This window comes from Natator depressus, chromosome 4 (genome assembly GCF_965152275.1).
Source record: "Natator depressus isolate rNatDep1 chromosome 4, rNatDep2.hap1, whole genome shotgun sequence".
Lineage (NCBI taxonomy): Eukaryota > Metazoa > Chordata > Testudines > Cheloniidae > Natator > Natator depressus.
The window spans coordinates 22,204,154-22,229,665 of record NC_134237.1 but is presented as its reverse complement, the minus strand read 5'-3'; the positions used below and the strand labels follow the sequence as shown (position 1 = coordinate 22,229,665).

The window sequence follows — 25,512 nt, the reverse complement described above, 5'->3', positions numbered from 1 at the left end:
TAGCAGGGATTTTTCTGGGAGCTTTACCTCCAACTTTCTGGTGATTAAAATCATAACCTTAATGTTGCAACAACAGTCTTAACACCAACTTGCATTTATATAGCACATAACCCAAAAGGCTCTGCATTACAACTATAAATTTTGCTTTAGTCTAGTTGGATAATAGGATTAGGATTATGGGATTTCTTTCTTTACAGAGGACTACAGATTTTCTCGCACAGAAGAGAAATACAAGGAACGACAGCTTTAATTTCCAGGATAATCTCAGTATTGAAAGATCATGAGTAGTGATTTGGTTTAATTTCACAATCTAATGTAAAAGCTCAGTTGTGTACAGAAGATCATTAACTAGCCCAAAGACTTAGTGCTTGTAACTCTGTTGTTTAGTTCCACCTCTGTTGTCTTCGGGGGAGCAGAGAGGTGGGAGGGATTATGATCGCACTAGCCAGAGTAATACATTGCCTGTCATCAAAAGCCAATATTACATGCTGACAGTATTTGGAAAGGGCTATAGCTTGTAAAGCCACTCACTCACATTACTGCTGAAACAATATTGCTTTCTCTTGGAGCGAGTCAGGAAGCAATAACAGAAAAAAAAACTGTTGCATTTTATATTACTTTATTTCTACTTAATGGCATTGGCTGAGAGATGTATTTGACTTTCTCTTGTGCCTGACCTCAAAATGTACATGAATTCCAGAACAAAGTAGTTATCCTGTTCTCAAAAGCGAATGGCAATGAAAAAAGGTGCCAGTGATAAATCGCCGCAGTCAAAACATGCTTATTTTATTGTGAGTACCCTGTACCATTTTCACAGCATATAGCATAAAATGAAGTAACATTTAAGTCTACTTATTGGAACAACACTGGCTATTTGGCTCTTTTACACGCCAATCTTAGGTATTCAAACACCATCTTCTGTTAAAAGTTAACACACTATAGTGTAATTGGCCTAAATCTTTTGGAGTCAGTGGAGCTCTGCTGATTGATATCGGCTGAGGATCTAGTCCTAAATGACTAGATTAACTGTTGAGGGCTAGATTCTCACCGTTACTCATGCTGAGTAGTACCTTGATATGCAAGTAGTCTCATTGATCTCAAGAGTATTGGGAAGGATTGATGAATTCAGTGGGATGAGGAGGAGTTTAACATTTAATACACTGAATTTTGTTTCTGCAATGTGGGTCCAATTCTTGGTCCTGACCCTGTGCCCTCAGCTCCAACACCACAAAGGCACTTAACGCCACCTTAAACAGGCAGCTGTGGATTCCCCTCAGATTAGAGGGGATGTTAGTGGGAGGAGAGGGACAGTGCCAGCAGGCTACTCCCACTGGGACAGATTAGAGAAGCTGTTCAATGCAATAATCCGGGACTGTTTTGGGTCTCAGACACCAGGACAAGTTAAATGGAAAACTGACCCGTCAGCTGCACCAAGCTTTGGATCTGTATGTGTGCGTGCTACTGTCCCAGTTTCCATTAAATCCCTACTCCTTTGCAAAGAAAAAAGAGTGGATGCAAACACAGAGTACAGTATTTTAGTGCATTTTATGCAAAAATATTTATACTCTCAAGGAAGTATTTGGCTTGTCAAGGCACAGCAAATCTTATAACCCATAGAAGAAGCAGTTCCACTTTCAGAATTCCAGCAAAAGCAACCATGTTTGAACCATTTTAGTCAACCATCATCACTCTCTCTTGCCCCCTCTTCTCCTGGTACCCTGAAGCCACTGTTCAAGTAACTCCTCAGTATATATTCTTGAATTTCATGCCCAAGCACAATAAAGATAATTTGTGTTAAGGCTGTCATTCAGTCACCACTCTATTCACATGGCTGGGGGCAACCCAAAATCAATTGCATCAAGGAGTCATTGTGTTTGACTAGGCAAAAACACCTATCCATTCTCACTTATTACATAATGGAAAGGAACACTCTCTCTGTGACATGATAAAGGCTGCCCAAAGTACTGCTTTCCAAAGCACCTTTAGCAACAATCAGCTGGATTTAGCTACGAACTGTAGCAAAAACAATGAAGAGTCCTTGTGGCACCTTAGAGGCTAACAAATTCATTTGGGCATAAGCTTTCGTGGGCTAAAACCCACTTCATCAGATGCCTGGAGTGGAACATACAGTAGGGAGGTATAAATATACAGCATATGAAAAGATGGGAGTTGCCTTACCACGTGGGGGGTCAGTGCTAATGAGCCAATTCAATTGACAGCAGGATACCAAGGGAGGAAAAATATCTTTTGTAGTGGAAATGAGAGTGGCCCATTTCAAACAGTTGACAAGGAGGTGTGAGTAACAGTAGCGGGAAATTAGTATGGGGGAAATTAGGTTTAGGTTTTGTAATGACCCAACCACCCCCAGTCTTTATTCAGGCCTAATGTGATGGTGTCCAGTTTGCAAATTAATTCCAGTTCTGCAGTTTCACGTTAGTCTGTTTTTGAAGGGTTTTTTGTTGAAGAATTGCCACTTTTAGGTCTGTTACTGAGTGACCATAGAGATTGAAGTGTTCTCCTACTAGTTTTTGAATGTTATGATTCCTGATGTCAGATCTGTGTCCATTTATTCTTTTGCATAGAGACTGTGCAGTTTGGCCAATGTACATGGCAGAGGGGCATTGCTGGCACATGATGGCATGTATCACATTGGTAGATGTGCAGGTGGACGAGCCCCTGATGGTGTGGCTGATATGGTATACCTCCCTACTGTATGTTCCACTCCATGATTCTGATGAATTGGGTTTTAGCCCGCGAAAGCTTATGCCCAGATAAATTTGTTTGTCTCTAAGGTGCCACAAGGACCCCTCGTTGTTTTTGCTGATACAGACTAATACTGCTACCATTCTGAGAACTGTAGCAGTCGACCCATGCTAGCCCCATTTCAGCGGCCTCATTTCTAAAGAGTTATTTGTTTGATTTCTTTACCACTTTTGGCCCAATAGTACATTTACAAAGGAGTATTTTAAAGTTACTTTCTTTCACAATTTAAGTTCCTAAGCATATTTAGTGTCAGAATGATCTGATATCAGATTTAAGTGTTTTGCAATGGATCTACTGTAAAACTGTTTCTGGCCAGAGGACTTAATGGTGATGGATTAGTAAATTGATGTACAAAAACATAAGTTAGATTGAAACACAAAGTAAGCAGAAATCAAAGGAAAATATCAGAGATATCACATATAAACATGTCACAACCTTAGCAGACTGAAACAAAATCTTTGTTTTTCAAAGATGGTTTATACCTCTAACCTTGATCATCAGAAGAAAAATAACCCTCCTACAATCAAAACATTTTATTTTCACGTCTTCTCAAGTGCATACAATGATGTTATCAGCTTGCTCAGAAGAATGCTAAAATATCAGCTGGTACCAATTTAATAAAAGGAAAGTGCTATTAAGGGCACCTCACAGAAAAAACAACATAATAAGCCAACAGTCATAAAATATTTATTCAACAATGAATTCACTTTACCTTGAAAGGCACTGGCTCTTCAGTAAGTGGGCTAACAGGAAGTGAAGTGGTACTACTGGCAGGACTCATATCTGCACTCTGTAAAAAAAAAAAAAAAAAAAAAACCACACATCAGTAGTAACACTTTTAAGTTTGGGACACAAACATATTAGGTTTTGCAGTTTAGCTACCTGATGCTGCTTCAATTTTTTATCTAGACAAGTAAAAGAAGAAACACCTCACATGTTAAAACTAACAATTACTAGCAAACTATACTATATTCTCTGAAATGGGATAAGAATTTAAATACTTCATTTATGGACAAATTACATCCCCATGCACACATTTTGACTTAACGCCCAATAAAATGAATAAGCTATTAAGATATGCACACAGATATATGTGCATTTAGAGGAGAATATCAGGAAACTATTTGGAACAAATGCCCTCCCTGCATGCAGAACAAACCAGGGTGGACAATCTGGATGACTGATTTTTTCTTAATTGCCAAGTCATCAAAATTATAGAAAAAGTATATGAAGAATGTCAAGGAGGTTGGTATAAAGCACAGGAGTAACTAATAATATTGAAATATTGATTAGCTGTTAATTATTAAGTTTAGAGGTGACACTAACTTGGGGCATGCTGCTACAAGGAAAGAGTTGGGAAAAAAACAAAACAAAAAAAAAACACTCACAGGAAACTAACCTGGACAAAAAAAATACAAGCAATATAAAGTATGCCTGAAAACAAAAACAAACAAACAAACAAAAAAAAACAGAACACACAAACATTCAATGGAAAGGAAATATTTTACAACTTTCATGTCATAAATAAAACTTTAACAAGTAACGGACAGCACAGTAGACACGTTTGCATGTGTAGCCAAAGTGGCATTTGCTTTCTGTGCATTTCTACTGCATTGCAGAACGATTTGTATTTATTTTACTTATGCAATATGCCCACCGTAGGGCCAGTTTTGTAGCTGATATGAATCTGTAGCTCCACTGATCTAGCTTATACTTTCTTGGCGAACAATACTATACAGACATATACCATAATCAATCTAAACTGACACAATGTCACTAATAGCAATAAAAACTCCTTGAGCAAAACCGAAAAACTTTCTGCTCACTCCCCCTCTAGAAGCTTAAGTAAATAAATACAACTGACTTTGCAACATACCCTGAAAGTCACCAGAAACTAGCTCTTCCGGACCAGACAAATTCAAATTGCAGGCCCTCTAATGAGAGTTTCCTGTCCCAAAAACATACAAATATGAGGACCGCCAACCTGTGCGTTCCAAAATTATCTTAACTGCTGAAGGCACTACATCTTTAATATAAATAAAGCCCAAACCATAAAGAACTTTACAACTCAAAACGCACCATCCTAACTTGCAGCTAGAAATGAACTGAAAGCCAGTGGAGCCTTTATAGAGCAGGCATAGTGTGGTCTGTGAGAGAAACTTTAACAAAGGGCAGACTGATAGCTGTATTCTGCATGAGCTGCAGTTTCTGGGTAGTCTTAAAGTGTAGTCTAATGTAGGGTCAAAAAAAATATCAGAATGCTAGAGCTGCCTTCTCATGAACTTTTCCAACAATCTCAATCATTTTACACTATTAGCAACTTTGGCCAATATCTCTACTAGTGTAAATTAAGTAATTTCAATGGTGATATAGCAGTTCACAGCAGCAGAGAATCAAGTGAAATAATAAGTAACCAACAGTAGTTTCTTGAGCAATTAAGAAAACCAAAAAAAAAAAAAAAAACCAACCCATTGCTTTGAACATCAGCTTGCCTTCCTGAAGGGAAGCATTTACAACCTAAAATGCCCGAACAAACTCCTTTCTTCCTTTGTGGCTGATAAACGTCTATTTGTCAGAATCACTTATTACAGTGACGCTCTCAATGCATATCCAGAACTTCTGTGAGAAATTATTCCAGAGAGGACTTCATATTGGACATCTCCTGTTCCACTTCTGTTCTCACAGAAACAGCCAACTAGCCTGAAACTAAATCAACTTATCTGTGAATTACCTAGACAACACCACACAATTGGGTTCCCTTCCTAGCTCTTATCACAAACTTCTGATGTTATTTGAGCAAGACTGTTTTGTTTGTGAATGATGATAAACACTGTTTAATGTTAGTCAAGGTTGCTTTGTTGCTTTCACCAATAAAGAATTAGGAAACACAAAGTTAAGGACTAAAAAGTGAAGTTGAGCACTCAATTTAGGAAATGCCTGAATGAAGGTTGCCTGTGCAAACTTAATTTGGCCCCCTTCTGTGTATGCCATTAGTTACATGATCTCATTTCCCCTCTCTTCCCCCTCCCCCCAAACAGGAACCCTCATTCATTCCGTGCATGGGACAGATGTGCTATGTAGATGAATTGGGACTGAGTAGTGAAGGAGTCTGTCTGTAGGACCCCTGACTTATTTGTTGAAGAAGCTGGAAGGTGTGCAATGAACAAAGGAGGGGATTGCAGGAAGAGTGGACACCAATTTCCCACATGATGCAGAGCAAGTCACTTACACCCAACTTTTCACAGACAGTCTCTTCTGCACATAACTGAAGTCTGTATCATAATGTTTACAGGTAAAGGAGCTGAATTTAGGTTGTATGAGCAACATTCATTCTGCCATTTCCTAACTTCAGAGCACTTGACTTTGCAGCCTTTGAGTCATCTTCATAGGTCTATTTTTTTTTGTTTTAACTGATTGATGAGAGCAACCTCTACTAATGTTTAACAAAGTTTTGTTTGTGAATTTCTTGATTTTAATACAAAGAAAAATGTTCACGTGTGTTATTTTAATAATAAAGCACTTACACATTTGTTCATCTTCAGTGTATTTTGTATTATCATGATCTCATGATTTCATCACAGTGTCAAGTAATTAAACTGTATTCACACAAAGCTTTAAATGCAACTTCAGTTTTACTACATCTCCTAAGTTATTAATTATTGCTACAGTAAAAGAAAACTGGAGTAGGGACTCATTGGGTCACTTCTCGTGGGTACCCAGGGTTGTGAGGCACCTGACCACCCCCACCTTAAGTATAAGTGAGTCTTGCCTGTGTCCGCTAGGTGTCACCTCCCTGACTTCACCAGCTCCAGGCAACACAAATCCCAGGCAACACAAGCTTCTTAGCATATGCAGGCTCTGTTATCTGTCTGCAGGTTACTAGAGGCACACTCCAACCCCCAAAGCCCTTTGAGCATCCCCATGGAGTGTTCAGTCCCTGATCTGCTGGACACTCAGAATTCATAGATCCATTTCCCCCTAAGGAACAGTACCCCGCTTACCAGTTCCATCTTAGACCATCTCTCTGTTTAACCCACAGAACTTGTGTATGTTTACAATGAAAGCAAGTTAAAGTTTATTTAGCCAACTATAGAGATTTGAAAGGTAGCAAGTTGAATTATGGAAAAGAAATGGTTACATGTAAAACCAAATCCTGACACACATTCTAGAGCTTAGATTCAATTAACAACATACTTTGCTGCCTAACGAAGTTTAGATCACAAAAGTATTTGTGGTGTTTTCCAATCTGGCTAGCTGTGACCCTCCTTTCATAAGATAAAACACACTAGCAGTTTGTCTCCTCGGTGAAAGATTCAGGATGTACCTCAGTAACCCCAGATATACCCCCCCATTGTCTTTACTTAAATAGACAGGCCTGCCATTTTGGTTTTGTTCCTGCAGTTTCTCTCTCTCTCTCTCCCGCTCTCATGTGATTCTGCAATCTTTTCATTAGCACCAAGCTCAGTAACGCAAATAGATCTCCACTGTGAAGCACACAATACACAATATACACATGAGTACACAGAGAAAGACAAGTATCTCTTCCTTTGTACCTGACAGGAGCATGTTTATCACCTTCTGGTGACCCGCTTTAACACACACGCCTTAAGAAAAGAGTTTTCAGTGCAGACACATAATTCTTTAAATGTTAACTGTACATACATTTTGCAATGACTGATGGACCAGTGGGCTGTTGGCTCCTGGTAGAGACATCACATGCCACCCCGAATTCATAAAATAGACCTCACATAATTAAGGATTAATTTGAATAAGCTGGGCTTCTGGAGATAAAGGTCCTATGTTAGCTGCAGGCTTGCAGTTTTTGCTCATCAGAACGGGAGGGAAGAAAAGAAAGAGTCAACAAATTGAGACTGAAGGAAATACGTGGATGAAAACCTTGAATTCGGGTAACTTTGATACAGAAGTGTATTACGACTAAGATTGTTAGGAATGCTTGTTGATAAGTAGTTTACTGAAGTTAGGAGAAGTGATGACACAGTAGGGGTCACTGTGATTTGGGTGTTTTGTAAAAGTTAGTTTTCAAAAGACTTGAAGTTTGACCTATGTCTCAGGGATGTAGCCTTTGCCATCCCTGTGGAAATCCACCCAAATTTAACCAAGTTATAAGTTTTTGAAAAGTCATATTTGCATATGCTAAATAGAGGCTTCTTAGAATGTTGCAGCTAAAAATCTCCTAAAATTCCATCTTCACCGAGCATGTTCGAGCCTTTCACATATCCCAGTGTTGACCAGACTGAATATGCACAATCTCACTGTGTAAATGAACACTCTCACTCCAGCACAGGGCTAACAAGGTGAAGCCAAACTTTCCCTCTCTTTGCTACTTCCAGGTGTTCAGTGCTGGCATGAGCCTGGGCCCCAGACCAGAGAACAGGGAGCTGATCTCTCCATGATCCTCCTGCCCACACCCACACATTGTGGATAGCAGAAGCTGCCTGATTTGAAGGCAGAGGAAAATGACAGGATGTAATCAAATAATTAAAGATAGTTTCATAATGCATATGAACAGGAAAGTCAAATTAATGTTCCCAGGCAACCTTAATTTTTGCATTTCCTAATTGTTGTGTTTGACGTTGCAACCTGAATAGTGTGCTTATAACATAGGATGGAGGTTTTTTGGTCTATATACAAATACAACTTCTACAAAAATACTTTGTCAAGAGCTCTTCCTCTCAACAAAGGATATCTGCCATATATTTCTTTTGTACACGTTGGCATTTATCTTAAGATATACAACTCCTGGCAGCACAGTGCATTTGCTGCATAAGTATGCAGTAGTTTCCAAAGCCTGTATAAACTCCAGTAAGGTCTCATTTGATTGTCTGTGTCATGTAGCATTGAAATTCAAAAGTATATGTTGCCTCAAACTATTCTCTAATCAGATCAAAGTGATATCACTATTAGGTTTGTTGTCATCCTCCCAGGCCTCCATGTTTTTCCTACACAATTCTGCTGTTTACAATAGTTCAAACTATTTCCTCCAACATTCTGAAAGTCAAAATATTTCAGCTTGGAGTAATCCAGAGCCTTGGTATGTGGAAAAAAAAAATCAGAGAGGGGGAAAAAAGTCTTGAAAAGGCACATTCAATTCTGATAATATACATTCAATTGTTTAAAATAATTTACCAGACCAACAATATATAGGGGCACATTGTAAATGCTGCATTTCTTTAAAAATATTAGTCATTTTCCAACCTTTGTTAGACTGTGTCAACACTTGTTCTATAAATGAAAACAGATTTACCTCACTTCATCAACTGGGATTGCGCTAGATACAGGCTAGATGCCTTTAATCTGATCTTCTGTAGGAAGAGAGTAATGTATCAAACTTGGTTAATTGTACCATAAAATACATGTAATGTCTTCTGTATCATCCACCGAAAGAAGGCAATTTAATTTGTTACAACTGTTTCTCCATAAGGGTAAGCAGTGTGAGGATAGTGGGCAGACACCGACTTCTCTTGAGATCAGTATCAAAATGTATTGATGCAATATGTTAATACTGACAGATTTCAGAGTAGCAGCCGTGTTAGTCTGTATTTGCAAAAAGAAAAGGAGTACTTGTGGCATCTCAGAGACTAACAACTTTATTTGAGCATAAGCTTTCCTGAGCTACAGCTCACTTCATCGGATGCGTCATGAAAGCTCATGCTCAAATAAATTTGTTAGTCTCTAAGGTGCCACATGTACTCCTTTTCTTTTTGTGAATACTGACAGAACATCTTCAGTGGTAATTAGAGCCAGAAAACAAATTAATCTTGATAATAACCAAAGAAAGGAGAAGACAGTCTGTCTACTTTATAGTTTTTACAAAGGGGGAGTAGTTTTAGTTGTATTCTAATATCAGTTACTCTGTTCAATACCATTTTATAGTCTAGATGTTGAATCTAACCAGCACCTGACAGGAAAAAGTTGCAGAACAAAAAAGCCTTTTGAAAATCTGAGGGTTAACTTCTCACAGAGTATTTCAATTCAACCATGGCCAATATAAAAATATCAAAAGAGAAGATTGCATAATTTCAGTCTGGTTGTAATGAACACATGAACAAGCTCTTCAGAATCTTTCTAGCACTAACCCAGCCTTATGATTGCTCTTTAAGATTAAAAATAATCAGTACCACTCTCTATCATGAAACTCACAGTTTGTCATGCAGCCTATGCATCATACTAGCATTTCTAGCAGGGTACTAGTTCGCTTGCTAATTTTTCCCAGGCTGACCCTGCTCTACTGTGCTGATCAGGAATTGATCTCCCCGATGCTTTCACGGGTCTCTCCACCCACCCACCAATAGCTAACAGGTCCACTTGACCCACCACCTCAGTTCCTCCAGCAAACAAGACTGTCTAGCCTGTTCCCCAGGTTCCTCCTGATTTGGGTGGGGAAGAGAACTGATCCCAGCCTGTTTCTCTGAAACTCTGTTTTGGAGCGAGAGCAGATCCCATGGCTGCTCTGGTGTGTCACTTTGACGAAGACAGAGAGGTTAGCTGTTCTTCCAGCCTTTCACCAGGTCAGGTACTGAAACCTCCTACCCCAAGTCAGTTCCTACTTGAGGAAGGAGGGCTCTGAATCTCCAAAGAACTCTCAAAAGTCCGCTTTAACAGGGAAGTGTCTCGGGGGATGTGACCAAGTGCTAGGAGCCTAGAACTGACCCAGCACCCTGGTCACTAAAGTACTAGCTATTACACACTTGGAGTCGTCTTATATTGAGAGATGGGTGCTCGATGGCTTAATTAGGCAGGGGGCTGATACGCTAATAAGAGCAATCTACCTATCAGCTGAGAACACAGTTCAAGGACAGGAAGGAAGTGTCAGGGAGATTCTGGCAGGGCCCAGGGGTTTCTTTCCCTCTCCCTCGAGTGGGCTCGGGGGAAGTTTATGTCCACTTGTATATGGCTGCACAAAGCTGTACTGATGAACTCGTAGAGGGGACCTAATAAACACCACAATGATGCTTATAAACCTGAAAAGCATCCAGCCTATTTGTGGTGGCCTAATGGGCAGAGAAGGCAGCCTGCTGCCAGGGAGAAAGGTGGTTGTTCTGGCTCTGTTGGATACTCAGGAAGAGGGACTGGAATGTTAAGTGGGCATCAGGAGTGCAGAGATATGGAGAAGGAAACACAACTTATCAGGTGAAAGAGGGAAGCACTGGATGGAGGGTAGGAAATTCCACAGAGATCAGGAGGGATCAGAAGTGAGCCAGGGCTCTGCTATTTGAGGATTAGGAGCACAACAACAATTCCACTTTTCCCTCATTTGAGCATGGTCATATCCCGAATTGCCCTATATTTTAAAAAAAGTTGCTCTGGTCAACATATACTCTAACTCTGCATAAAATTTCCGGAATGCCAGTCTTATTTTTATAGGGTCAACTTCAAATTCCTCTTGAAGGTTGAACAACATTTTAATGCTCTTATTTTCAGATCAACTCAGAGTGAGCATTGCATGAAGGGAATAAATCCTCACAGGCAAGGCCAGATCAGTTCGAATGAAAAATAAAAAGTTGTTTCATTCTCCCTCACCACCATCGGTCTGATTAATTTTCCCCCAAAACCTCTTTTACGAGGCAAAGACAAAGAATTTAATGTCTCCTTTAAATGTCGGGTGTCCGAGTCACAGCCGTCTTGGTCTGTATCCTCAAAAAAGAACAGGAGGACTTGTGGCACCTTAGAGACGAACCAATTTATTTGAGCTTAAGCTTTTGCGAGCTACAGCTCACTACAGCTTTTGCGAGCTACATCACATCACTGGATGCATTCAGTGGAAAATACAGTGGGGAGACTTATATACATGTATATACACAGAGAACATGAAACAATGGGTGTTATCATTCTTCTGGACTTCTACATAGAGTGCTTCCGCCGACGTGCAGGGGCTGAAATTGTGGAAAAGCAGCATCACTTGCCCCATAACCTCAGCCGTGCGGAACACAATGCCATCCACAGCCTCAGAAACAACTCTGACATCATAATCAAAAAGGCTGACAAAGGAGGTGCTGTCGTCATCATGAATAGGTCGGAATATGAACAAGATGCTGCTCGGCAGCTCTCCAACATCACTTTCTACAAGCCATTACCCTATGATCCCACTGAGAGTTACCAAAAGCAACTACAGCATTTGCTCAAGAAACTTCCTGAAAAAGCACAAGATCAAATCCGCACAGACACACCCCGGAACCCCGACCTGGGATATTCTATCTACTACCAAGATCCATAAACCGGGAAATCCTGGGCGCCCCATCATCTCAGGCATTGGCACCCTGACAGCAGGATTGTCTGGCTATGTAGACTCCCTCCTCAGGCCCTACGCTACCAGCACTCCCAGCTACCTTTGAGACACCACTGACTTCCTGAGGAAACTACAATCCATCGGTGATCTTCCTGATAACACCATCCTGGCCACTATGGATGTAGAAGCCCTCTACACCAACATTCCACACAAAGATGGACTATAAGCCGTCAAGAACACTATCCCCGATAATGTCACGGCTAGCCTGGTGGCTGAACTTTGTGAGTTTGTCCTTACCCATAACTATTTTACATTTGGGGACAATGTATACCTTCAGATCAGCGGCACTGCTATGAGTACCCGCTTGGCCCCACAGTATGCCAACATTTTTATGGCTGATTTAGAACAACGCTTCCTCAGCTCTCGTCCCCTAACGCCCCTACTCTACTTGCGCTATATTGATGACATCTTCATCATCTGGACCCATGGAAAAGAAGCCCTTGAGGAATTCCACCATGATTTCAACAATTTCCATCCCACCATCAACCTCAGCCTGCTCCAGTCCACACAAGAGATCCACTTCCTGGACACTACAGTGCTAATAAACGATGGTCACATAAACACCACCCTATACCGGAAACCTACTGACTGCTATTCCTACCTACATGCCTCCAGCTTTCACCCTGACCACACCACACGATCCATCGTCTACAGCCAGGCTCTGCGATACAACCGCATTGCTCCAACCCCTCAGACAGAGACAAATACCTACAAGATCTCTATCAAGCATTCTTACAACTACAATACCCACCTGCGGAAGTGAAGAAACAGATTGATAGAGCCAGAAGAGTTCCCAGAAGTCACCTACTACAGGACAGGCCTAACAAAGAAAATAACAGAACGCCACTAGCCGTCACCTTCAGCCCCCAACTAAAACCCCTCCAACGCATTATTAAGGATCTACAACCTATCCTGAAGGATGACCCAACACTCTCACAAATCTTGGGAGACAGGCCAGTCCTTGCCTACAGACAGCCCCCCAACCTGAAGCAAATACTCACCAACAACCACATACCACACAACAGAACCACTAAGGCAGGAACCTATCCTTGCAACAAAGCCCGTTGCCAACTGTGCCCACATATCTATTCAGGGGACACCATCACAGGGCCTAATAACATCAGCCACACTATCAGAGGCTCGTTCACCTGCACATCCACCAATGTGATATATGCCATCATGTGCCAGCAATGCCCCTCTGCCATGTACATTGGTCAAACTGGACAGTCTCTATGTAAAAGAATAAATGGACAGAAATCAGATGTCAAGAATTATAACATTCATAAACCAGTCGGAGAACACTTCAATCTCTCTGGTCACGCAATCACAGACATGAAGGTCGCTATCTTACAATAAAAAAAACTTCAAATCCAGACTCCAGCGAGAAACTGCTGAATTGGAATTCATTTGCAAGGAGTGGCTAAGTCATTATGCAAGGTAGCCTATTTCCCCTTGTTTTTTCCTACCCCCCCCCGCCCCCCAGACGTTCTGGTTCAACTTGGATTTATGCTGGAAATGGCCCACCTTGATTGTCATGCACATTGTGGGGAGAATGGTCACTTTGGATGAGCTATTGCCAGCAGGAGAGTGAGTTTGTGTGTGTGGGGGGGGGGGGTGAGAAAACCTGGATTTGTGCTGGAAATGGCCCACCTTGATTATCATGCACATTGTAGGGAGAGTGGTCACTTTGGATAAGCTACTACCAGCAGGAGAGTGAGTTTGTGTGTGTGTGTTTTTTGGGAAGGGGGGGGGGGTGAGAGAACCTGGATTTGTGCAGGAAATGGCCCACCTTGATTATCATACACATTGTGAAGAGAGTGGTCACTTTGGATGGGCTATTACCAGCAGGAGAGTGAGTTTGTGTGTGGGGGGGCGGAGGGTGAGAAAACCTGGATTTGTGCTGGAAATGGCCCAACTTGATGATCACTTTAGATAAGCTATTACCAGCAGGAGAGTGGGGTGGGAGGAGGTATTGTTTCATGGTCTCTGTGTATATAATGTCTTCTGCAGTTTCCACAGTATGCATCCGATGAAGTGAGCTGTAGCTCACGAAAGCTCATGCTCAAATAAATTGGTTAGTCTCTAAGGTGCCACAAGTACTCCTTTTCTTTTTGAGAATACAGACTAACACGGCTGTTACTCTGAAACCTGTCATACACACTGTAACCAGAGTGATCACTTAAGGTGAGCTATTTCATATAGAATCAGCTTCTTCTTCTCTTCCAGTAGTCTATTGTAAGAACCAGGTAAACTCTCCTTACAATGTGTATGATAATCAAGGTGGGCCATTTCCAGCACAAATCCAGGGTTCAACAAGAACGTCTGAGGAGGTTAGGAAAACAAGGGGAAATAGGTTACCTTGCATAATAGGTTACCTTGCACTCCCAGTCTCTATAGACACACTGTAAGGAGAGTGATCACTTTAGATAAGCTATTACCAACAGGAGAGTGGGTTTGTGTGGGGGTGGGGGAGGGAGAAAACCTGGATTTGTGCTGGAAATGGCCCATCTTGATTATCATATATATTGTAAGGAGAGTGATCACTTTACATAAGCTATTACCAGCAGGAGAGTGGGGTGGGGGGAGAGAAAACCTTTTGTAGTGATAAACACCCATTTTTTCATGATTTGTGTGTATAAAAACAAACATCTTCTGTATTTTCCACAGTATGCATCCGATGAAGTGAGCTGTAGCTCACGAAAGCTTATGCTCAAATAAATTGGTTAGTCTCTAAGGTGCCACAAGTACTCCTTTTCTTTTTGTGAATACAGACTAACACGGCTGTTACTCTGAAAACTGGAACATAGCATTTGAAGTCCCTAGGTTAGTACAGAGACATGAAAGATTAAAGCATTGTCCATTATCGTCAACCCAGAGCAATGCACCAGCCAAGCTGAAGTGAACTCCATTGTTAGGCCCTGTCTCCCCCTCTGATGTGCTTTCTTAGTCAGTTCCCATGATGTGAGAGAGCTCAAGCTTCTTCCAGAGCTGCATACTTCCTAATCTTTTGTTCTCAACCTGGGCTCTCTGCTTAGCTTCCCTGATGAGAGGTGGGAAATCCTTCCCCCGCCCCAGGCTGTTGGTTGCTTGGTGTTAGTGTCCTGATGACTGGGCTTTCCATTGTCCTTTTGGATTTTCCATCAATATGGGTTGGCCATGGCCAGTCCTTTTTAATGGCCCATTCGGTCAGCTCAGACAGCTAGGCAACATACACACCTATGTCTCTTAAGATTAAATTTGCTCTCAGGTCTAGCTTTCTCCTACTGCTTAGTCATGCAAAACACAGGGAAAACTGGGACATACATAGGATTAAAAAATAAAACCATTAAAAATCCCACTTTGTCACAACACCCAGTAGCTTTTCAGTGTCTATTTAATGCCTTTCACTTAACTTTTGTAAGAAGAACAGACAGCATTCTTTGAAAGGGCCTCATATTATATTTAGAACAAAAATTAATTCACACTGTCTGTTTTCATACATTTCATTTTCTTTAATTCATGCATTTGCTAACTTTCCAAGATATACCACCAAAAAAGCCCACACCCCACTGCTCTTAATGCACAGCTTTGCATATATGCCAAGGGCTAAGATTGTGGGCTGGATGTATTTTGCCTTCTATACCCCTTGCAGTGTGCGTAGCTCACCAGTTCTATCCACATATAATTTTTTAGTCTTAATTTAAAAATCACAACACATTCAATTTGTGTGTTTGTTGGCAGACAACTACAGTATTTTCAACAGTTTTGATCTCTTATCTCTTAAACTGTGGAAGTAGGAATGCTGCAGCATTTTTAGCTGGACACAGAAACTTCATTAGTAACATTGCTCCTTAAATTGCCCGGCTGTTCTTGCCTTTCCGTTCCTCTGTAGATATCAAGAGCAATATTGCTAGATTTTAACACCAGAAAGAGGTTTTATTTGAGGTTATGTTTATATCTCAACAGCTCTCAGAAAAGATTTCATTTCCTTGGATTGCGATGTATTCCACTAAGGCTTTAAGGAGCCATTTTACACTTCTTAAATGTTGTGACTGCAATTATCTCACTACTTCATCAGCTCTCAAAAGGGCTTTTACTATTTCAATATGGAACCACTTCTGACAGGTCATTTTAACTTCTTTAGATGCAGAGAATCCATTCTCAAGACTCCCTTGTATTCCCTAATAAGATCTCATCGAAAGAAAGAAAGTTGACATCTGTATCTCTAACTACTGAGCACAAGGAACAAAACCGTCCCTTAAAGTAGGAAAAACTCAGTGGAAATTAGGGTTACCACCTGGCCAGTATTTGACCAGCTTTGGCTTTTTTTTATGGATTTGCTAGAAAAATAATTTAATCTGCTGGTTTTTTGTTTGTTTTTTTAAACACATGGGTTGGGTCTAAAGTTTTGAATTGTCAAAATACACTGGGCTATCTAATGTGAAAAGTGTGTGTCCAGCTAAAAATGCTGCAGCGTTCCTACTTCTGCAGTTTACGTGATAAGAGATCAAAACTGTTGAAAATGCCATAGTTGTCTGCCCACCAACCCACAAATGCACCGTGCATGTGTGAGAAAGGGTTTGAGTCTTGCGAGAGTGAGGAGACATCCAATATTACTGATCTTATTTCTGTGTGTTCTCTCTAGACAATAAGTGGTTGTTGAAGGGGCAGGTTTTGCGGAGTTGCCCTGTGGTGGGGATTGGGTGCTTGCCTTGTGGGGGGAGCGGGTGCTGGCATTTCAAAGTTGGTACCTAATGCCATCCTATTATGTATTTTTTCCATGGTTATACCACATTCTCCTACAATGTATCTCCTACAACATATTGCATAAATGCAAGCTAAAGATTCAACCAATAATTCCTTATTTACTACACACTGTTCTTTAGCAGAAAAGTATTTTAAGTCTTTCCACAATTTCAACCCATTCCTTAATCAGACTATGTTTCAGTTCCTGCCTTTAGAGTCTTCTTACAAAAGTTGAAACTAGAATGTTTCACACATTGAAGTATCATAATGGGTACAGCAGGGATCGCTGTCGTTAAGAATGCATGGGCTGTTTCTAGTAATTTTTGAAGTTTTCTAGGCTTAGCTTCCACCTTAAGGCGATTGTTGTTGTCAAGTTTAAGGAAAAGATTAAGCCGTTTTTTAATGGCAGGATGGTAGGGAAAAACTGAAGAAACCCAATACATAACCTTAATTCTGACACTTGTGCATTTGCCTCACTGTACAGTCTTTAATTACATGATCACATACTAACTCCCAAATTCAATGCTGTATCATAACCATGTTCTGCAAGCTTAGATACATGTACACTGCATCTTGCAATTCTGTCGGTCTCAGACAGACTTCATGGAAGTCATTTATATGACAAGTACACAGTAAATGTACATACCAAAATACTAGATAAGCCACCTAAATTCACAGTCGAATAATCCACATATTTAATGGCCTTAATCTATGATTGGTATTTCTGAAAGGTTTTGTTGCTGGTTGAAAAGTCAATGTGGAACAGCTGGCTAAGTCATTAAGGTACAGTCTGTCATCTGTGAGGCATATGATACAGGAAGTAAAGAAAAATATACTGGACCACTGATTGGAAAAAAAACACCTAAATATTGACATTTAAGCAAAAAGTGATTAGGGCAAAAACTGAAAGTAGATATGGAACTTGCTTTATCTTTTCCACCAGCTCCAATTATAACTATGAAAGTAGTACAAGTATTACAAGATACTACACGTGTAAGATTATTCTATTAGATCTCAGTCCTGCAAGGTGTTCTGCTATAGTGGAGCCCTGTGTCAGAGGTTTCAATGGGGCTTCTCAGAACACAGGGGGCAGCCCTCGGCTTTCCCTGACAGTCCAGGAGCTTACATGGTGTTTGAGAAATAGAATGTGTTGATGCAACTGAACTGTGGGATAAGTATGTATGCAGACAAGGGGCAGAGTTAAATGTGATTCATGCAGTCTTCACTTAGGGCATTTCCATGTGTGTTCGTTCCTGTTCTTACAAGTTCAAACTGAACATTTTTGCTAGCGTATATTAAACTTGCTGAGAGTTGTGAATAGCATTTCCTCATAAAACCTTTACCCATAAAATGTACATTTTTCTTTCATGTTGTGTCCAGGAATATAAGTGAATTAAACCTCCTTATAGTTAACATTAATAGGGGCACTGGGGAGAAAAACTGAACACAACTTTAAAATTTACTTTAATAAATTAGCATAGGAGCGCTTTTTGAAAGGGAGAAAAAATGCTTCCTTTGAAGAAATACTCAGTGTCCCACCGGATTTATGGCTTATTACAACAATCTGTAACCAATTAACCCTCTCCCCCACCCCCAACTGTTTTTCTCCTAGTACTGCAGAGTTGTTAATGGGCCACTCCACCTTGAATGGTCCCTTGCAAGATGTGCTAACTTTCCCAGACCAGAAGAGCTCTGTGTAGCTCACTGGTACTCAAACTTTTGTACCGGTGACCCCTTTCACATAGGAAGCCTCTGAGTGTAAGCCCCACTTAAATATATAAAAATGTGTTTTTAATTTATAACACCATTATAAATGCTGGAAGCAAAGCAGTGTTTGGGGTAGAGGCTGACAGTTTGCGACCCCCCACGTAATAGCCTCGTGACCCCATGAGGGGTCCCGACCCCCAGTTTGAGAACCCCTGGTGTAGCTCAAAAGCTTGCATCTCTCTCCAACAGAAGTTGGTCCAATTAAAAAAAAATTACCTAACCCAACTCACCTTCCACCTCCTTAAGAGCAGTTGTCCTGCCTCTCTCCTCTGTCTTAGACCACCATGTTCAATTAACTTGTTTTGTAGATGATAAATATCAAAGCATAGTTTGCTCACTCTGTCACTCAAAATAGTGGTGATTAAGTATTCTTTGAGATGGGTTAGATAGAACTATTAGAAAAAGCAACCACCAAAACTCAAAGCAAAAACTGATTAGAATACAAGGCATCAAACTCACAGTGGCACCCCAAGCGCCATCTCACAGTGGTCACCCATTAAATCATTTTCCTATTAAGGCACTGTCAATCTTGCAGGTTTTAAAAGGCTGCGCAAAGGGCTCCACATTTCCTTTCACTCAAGCGACGTCCTTCAACTTCAAATACAACAACCCTCACTCAGTATCCCCTCACTCCCCGCGCTGCTCCAGTTCCCTTTTTCAGGTTTCCTTTCCCACTGCATCCACTCCCATGTTCCAGTTCTCCAACATCTACACACATTTCTGGATCATTGCAGCCTCCATTCCCTACAATCCGTGGTGCTGAAACAATCTGTATAGTGGGGGTGCTGAAAGCCAGTGAACAGAACAGTAAACCCTGTATGTGATGGAAACCACTTTAAGGTAGGGGTGCTGCTGCACCCCCAGTTCCATCACCTATGCCTACAATCATTCATGCAGACCCAAAAGATTTCCCCCATCTGACTAGCACAGCAAAAATAGAAGCCTCTGAATGCAACTGAAAAGGAAATCCCTTCCACTCCTCTGCCCAACAGATAAAATGGAAGGAGGGGGATCCTGCTGTCACTGCTACCTGACTGCTTAGTGGAGGCATTGATTATAGGTACCACTCTAGCAATGGCTCTCAGAGGCAGAGAGACAAAGACAGAACAAATAACCACACATCAAATAGGCTCCTAAATCTGACTCTGCATTTAAGTCACAAGTGAAAGCTAGTTTAGCAGCTTCACCCTAGTCCTCTGTGAACATTTAGCCAAATGTTCACCACCCCGAATGCACAAGCTGGCCTGCAAAATAGTCTACTTTTGGATCCACACTGTCCATAGAGTTGTGTGGTGTACAACTAATGTTCAGTAGTAGAGCTGTGTCCAGAAGCCTAGCCCATGCCACTCCTGGCTCTCACCATGCTATTTCTCCTTTACTTTCATGAGTACTAAGTTCATAGACATATTTAGTGAGACCAGTTTTTCATACTACTTGAATTAAATGTGCAAGGAAATAAAATTACAACACTTTTCTCTTCTACCTTTACAAGACAGTCAGGTACCATACCCAAAGAACTCTCTTTGAAAAGATGTTGCCAGGATAGTAGCAGCACCTGTCACAGTAAGGCAAACAACAACATACTATAATACAGAAAGTCAATTAAGACACCAGACCAAAAATATAAATATATATTTATTTATAAAATTATGTATCTATTTGCATGCAAACAACAACATTAAAAGAACATTAAATGTTTCAAAGTCAGGCATTCAAAAGTTAGGAAATACCAGAATTGAGGTTGCCTATTTGGCCCCCTTGTGTGTATGCGTTAATACGCAATCTTTAGTTACACGAGCACTTCCTATTTTCCCCACAATTATACATAATTCAGTGCAAAGGATGGACAGTGCTCACTGAATAAGCAGTTATTCAATATTTTATTTAGCCTCATTGTTCAGTGTGTGGCACCATCCATTTTTAACAGTACACTATTCAAACCTTGCTCTGAAGACATATTAATTTCCTCATGGGCTTTTCTTTGGCACTCATGACTGTATTTGAACGCTTCACAAAAATATTAGTGCATTTATTTCCTCAATAGCCCTGTGAGGTAAGGTGGTATTAATGTTCCCATTTTAATGATGGGTAACTGAGGCAGAGTGAACACTAATTTTGAGTGCCCAATCTTGGATGCCCATCACCTGATTTTTCAGAAAATGTAACACCATCTCTCAAATATTATAGTACATGCTCATTCTGTCGCACAGGTGTCAAGTCAAAAACATTAAAAAAAATAAGAGGGATGTTTGGGTTTATTGTGTATACAGATTGTGTTGCTGGGACTGGATTGGGTTGTATTGCAAGATTTCTGTGGATTGTGCAAGTGGCAAATGAGGGTTGTGTGCTGGAAGACGTTGTGCATGTCTGTGGTTGTGCACTAGTTGGGGTGTTGTATGTGTGGTTGTGTTGCACTGGGGGATTTAAAAATTCCAAAAATATCACTGTAAAAATTATATAGATAATACAGGCTTTTACTTGTGCCCTCTGGAGTCATCTCCACAAAGTTATAGGACTGGTTTCTGTAATCAGATCCAATGTCTTTTCATCACACAGGATTTGGGAAGTGCAAAGGGGCTGGAAACTGGCCACAGATGGCCAGCGGATAATTCCCTGACGGAAGTGAACTCCCTATCAGCCCAAGTAAGCTGGCTCCACTAACCTGGTCTTTGGTATAAAGGGAACCTTGAGGTGGGTAGAGAGCAGGGAGAGGCACGGCAGAGTACACCAGTGGGGGACAGGTATAGATGAGTAGAAGAGTCCATTAAAGACCCTGTTTTAGTAACAGAGGTTAAAGCCATCCAGAATCAACTTTAACTCTTTCTGTGGCCAGAGCTGGCCCTGAGAATCAGAGGTCAGACACAGGAGAGAATCATGTTTATAAGCTTCCTCACATTTACTCTCTCTTTCATACATACAGGGAAGAGCTTTCCCTAGGAAGTCTTACAAAAGAAAATGCAAAGCAATGTAATACATTTTTAGTGCAGCCTTACCTGCCCCCGCCCCTCTCTCTCTCTTGCACAACATGTGACTATCCGTTAGCACCCAATAGAAGCAAAGTGGACTAAAAAGAATAAGCTGCAAGGTCCATCCCATCATCCTAATTGATGTAAATATGGTGACTTCAATGAATCAGTCTTCTAACAATAGTTAAATTTAGAATTTTTTGATGTGAGCTAATCCGCTAATGTGAATGCATCTGAGATTAACCATAAAACAAAGGTGCACACAACTGCATGTATTATTCACCCTGTCTGGTGATGCACTTCGCTTTCAATTAAACTGAACGGGGAAAAAAAATCCAGCAGGAAGCAAATCAGAATAATTTACATTGCCTATAAATTATAATTGATAGCTCAATATCAGATTTATCATTTGGGAAAAGTAACTGATGTGTTTTTAATAAGTATAATCAATTATTCCAAGCCACTACAGGATTACAGTAATAACTGTTATGCTTAAAAGCCAATAATGATAAATAGCTTTTGTTAAAAGGTATCAGGAATGTCATTTATTGCCTTGTGATGCACAAACTCATATTTTCATCCCAAATTATGGCATTTGATCATTCAATTATACCATTTACATAACACTCCTGAAGCAATGAAAGTATTGCTATGGAAAATCCTTATGCTAGAAAGAGTTAGCATTTTATACTTCCAAAGTCCATGACGCAACTGAATATGATACAAAAATCAAACTACAGTATTAAGGAGCATTAAATGGTCTTGCCAGATTTTTCCACACTAATCCTATAATTACAGTTCCTTGATTCTTTCATACCAACAGGAACCTTGCATGCATATTCAAAGACAGAATTTAGCACTTGGTCTTTGCTCTCCTAAATACAAAGAATAATTGATCATGTTTATGAATGACCTTTACTCTAAAGTTGCATTTGCATCTAAGATCCACTGAGATCCACTCAAATGCAAATGCCTATGCATCGGACACACATTTGATAAACGTTAAATGCACCATTTTTAATCAATGCTTTGTATATATTTTAAAGTGCGGTTAACAACACAGGTAGGCCAAAACAAATGTGATACCTCAAGTACCTGCTGACTACTCTGATTTGGATAATCAAGACATTTCAGGATACACCCAATCCACAACATAAAGCCCAGTGAATAGTTTTCCCTGCTAGTAGCAGCAGAAAGACTACGTGTGAGTGTGAGTGTGAGAGAGAGAGAGAGAGAGAGATTTTTTTGGCCAGTTCATTGCAAGAGGCAGGATTTGCAATATCTGCAGCAATAAAAGTCTCACACACCCCCACCCACCCAACCTCCCCCCTACCTTGTATCGAACAGGAGACTCTAGGTTGGGTGGCACAACAGAAAATCTCCTTCTCCCTTTTAAGCAATCAGAGGGAGTTTTTGGGTGAGGTGGATCAGCTTTGTCCGACACTGGAGGTCAATACAAAAGACCACGTGGGATATGGTTGTAGAGGCTCTTCCCAAGGTTAGGAGGGACAAGGGACATGGCCTTTCTGTAAGAAAAGCCATAGATACCTGCCATTATTGCAGAGGTGAACAGGGGACTGGGGCACAGCCAACAACAGGGAACTGGGGAGCTCTCTAGAGTGTCTGTCGACTGGGGGCTAAGGAGAAAATCAGAAGGCTTTTCCTTCATTTTGGTTGAGCTGGGTGACATAAGCCAAGGTGTGCATCACATTTGAGCCAGATGAAGCAGCTATATTTTGTGTTTGTTTCGGGCTCATGTTTGGCTCTTGAAGCAGTTTAAGAGCATAGCAATTCCCATATTGGATCAGTTTAGAGCTCTAGAGAGTGCAGTATTCTGTGGCCAATACCAGATACTTCAGAAGACGTGGCAAGAAACACTACAGCCGACAGTTAAGGAATCTGGGAAATTTCATCATTAGTGAAACAGACATGAGCCTGTGCTCTGAAAGATAAGAAATTGTATCACCTCCAAATCATGTGTGTGTGTTTGAGTTCATGTGTGGCTGTACAAGAGATACAATAATGAGCATTTAAAAAAAGTAACTCTGGATGTTATTCTCCATATAAATCTCCAAACTTTTACTGAAAGTTATCAAGTACCTTGGACGTCTTATAGAAATGAGTTCCGCAAGCTAACTGTTAGAACCTGGTTTTCTTCCCTTTTGATATCATACTCAGTTGAGGGGTCTGAACGTTATTCAGATGTGGTCCAACAGGTTCTTATTCTCTCTCAGAGAATTTAAATATGGAGTTTGATGAAAGGTGAGTTTCTAAATGTTTCACAAAAAAGGCAGTGAGAGCGTGGGAGTGTGACCAGGTAGTGGTACCTAGCGCTCAGCCCACCCCTGCCACACAGCTCTACAATTCTGAACTGTTCAATATACGTACACATGATACATCTCCTTGCATAACGACTATATAGGATGAGAACAAAATTAAGACAAAAATAATCATTCAATTCCTGAAATCAATAGCAGAATCATTTGATATACACCATAACAGAAAATAAAGCAGAGATTTAAAAAACACTGAAAATGCATAACCACCACTTGGGTTAAACTGTATAGCTTGCAGTTTGTCAATTATTTCCCAAAAAGCAACCCCTAGCCTAAAAATAAACAAACTTTAAAATCAAACAAACCAACCCCCACCCTCCAAAACAACAAACAACAAGGGATCAAAAGGCCAGCTCTATTTCTGGCAATCACACTAAGCATTTCCTCATTAATAAACTTTTCCAGTCTAATGAGGTTTTGTAACTTTTAATGGATGGCTATTGAAGAACATCCTAAAACTGTTTTAATGGATCTTCTGTGTCTGGACATATTTACATGTACAAAAATAAATAACACATTTTCCTGACATACAGTAAGCAGAAAGACAAATGCTTTTTCTTTCTTTCTTTCTTTTTAAATGGACCCAAACAAAATTCAGTAGTAGCACATTAGGAACCTCCAGAAAAATTATTTCAATAAGCGAAGAAGAAATTTAAAGACTGGGGAACCTATGACAGACATGTATTTAACTTCATGTACAGATATAGTCTCATTCAGCTCCATGGAACTACTCCAACAAGTAAAGTTACTCATTCACAGAAACATTGCTGGAACTGGGGCCTCACCAATGCCACTCTAATTCATAATACACTGAATTGAGCCCCATTTTAACATGTTCAATAAAACTCTTGGAAAAAAAATGGAGGCCTACGTTTACAAAAGTGACCAGCGATTTTGGGTGCCCAAGTGGATGAGATTTAAAGAGACCTGATTTTCAAAAGATGGATGCTCCTCACTGTCTCAAATTAAGATGTCTAATGTCAGGCAACCACAAATCAGGGCACCCAAAAAATCACTAATCACTTTTGAAAATTTAGGCTTGAAATGTTAAGTGTATTTCAGGAAATGTGAAATACACAGATGGTCCTTGTTTAGGTCAGAATTAGCATAGATTTTTAAAAAAAGTCTAGATCAAGCAACACATAATGGCGACTACTCAACACTATGACTCACTTGCCCAAGACCACACCAGGTCATCACAGTGACTCAGCGAAGCCCACCAGGACATGTCTGGGAAAGTATCTTCTACGCACATGGACTGAGGGTATAAAATAAGAGATAGTGGCATCTTGTCTCTCTCCTCCCCCACCAGCAATGGAAGCAACAAGAATGCTGAGAAGATGAAAACTTCAACTGAGGAGACTTGTCCAGGTTTAAAAGGGGTCTGTGTATTAAGAACTGTAACATCCAACGGGGTGAGAAAATTGCTTGATCTAAACACTATTTAGTGTAATAAGGTTTCAGATTTAGATGGTGCACTTGTCTTTTATTTTCTTTTGTACCAATCTCTGACATCTTATGCCTACCACTTATCACTTAAAATCTATCTTTCTGTAGTTAATAAATGTGTTTTCTGTTTTACCTAAAACAGTGTAGTTTGGTTGAAGAGCTTGGGGAATCTCAGGTCAGGTATAAAGGGTGGTGCATG

At 40.5% G+C, this 25,512-nt stretch overlaps 1 protein-coding gene across 5 annotated transcripts in view; it reads right to left on the bottom strand.

The window, feature by feature from the left end:
• The window catches only part of CCSER1 (coiled-coil serine rich protein 1), a 1,076,341-nt gene that overhangs the window by 528,729 nt on the left and 522,100 nt on the right, over window positions 1–25,512 (bottom strand). For all 5 annotated transcript variants that reach the window (XM_074950590.1, XM_074950591.1, XM_074950592.1 and 2 more), the window contains exon 7: window positions 3,476–3,553. In XM_074950590.1, the coding sequence (XP_074806691.1) occupies window positions 3,476–3,553 (78 nt within the window). The remainder of the gene's footprint in view (window positions 1–3,475; window positions 3,554–25,512) is intronic.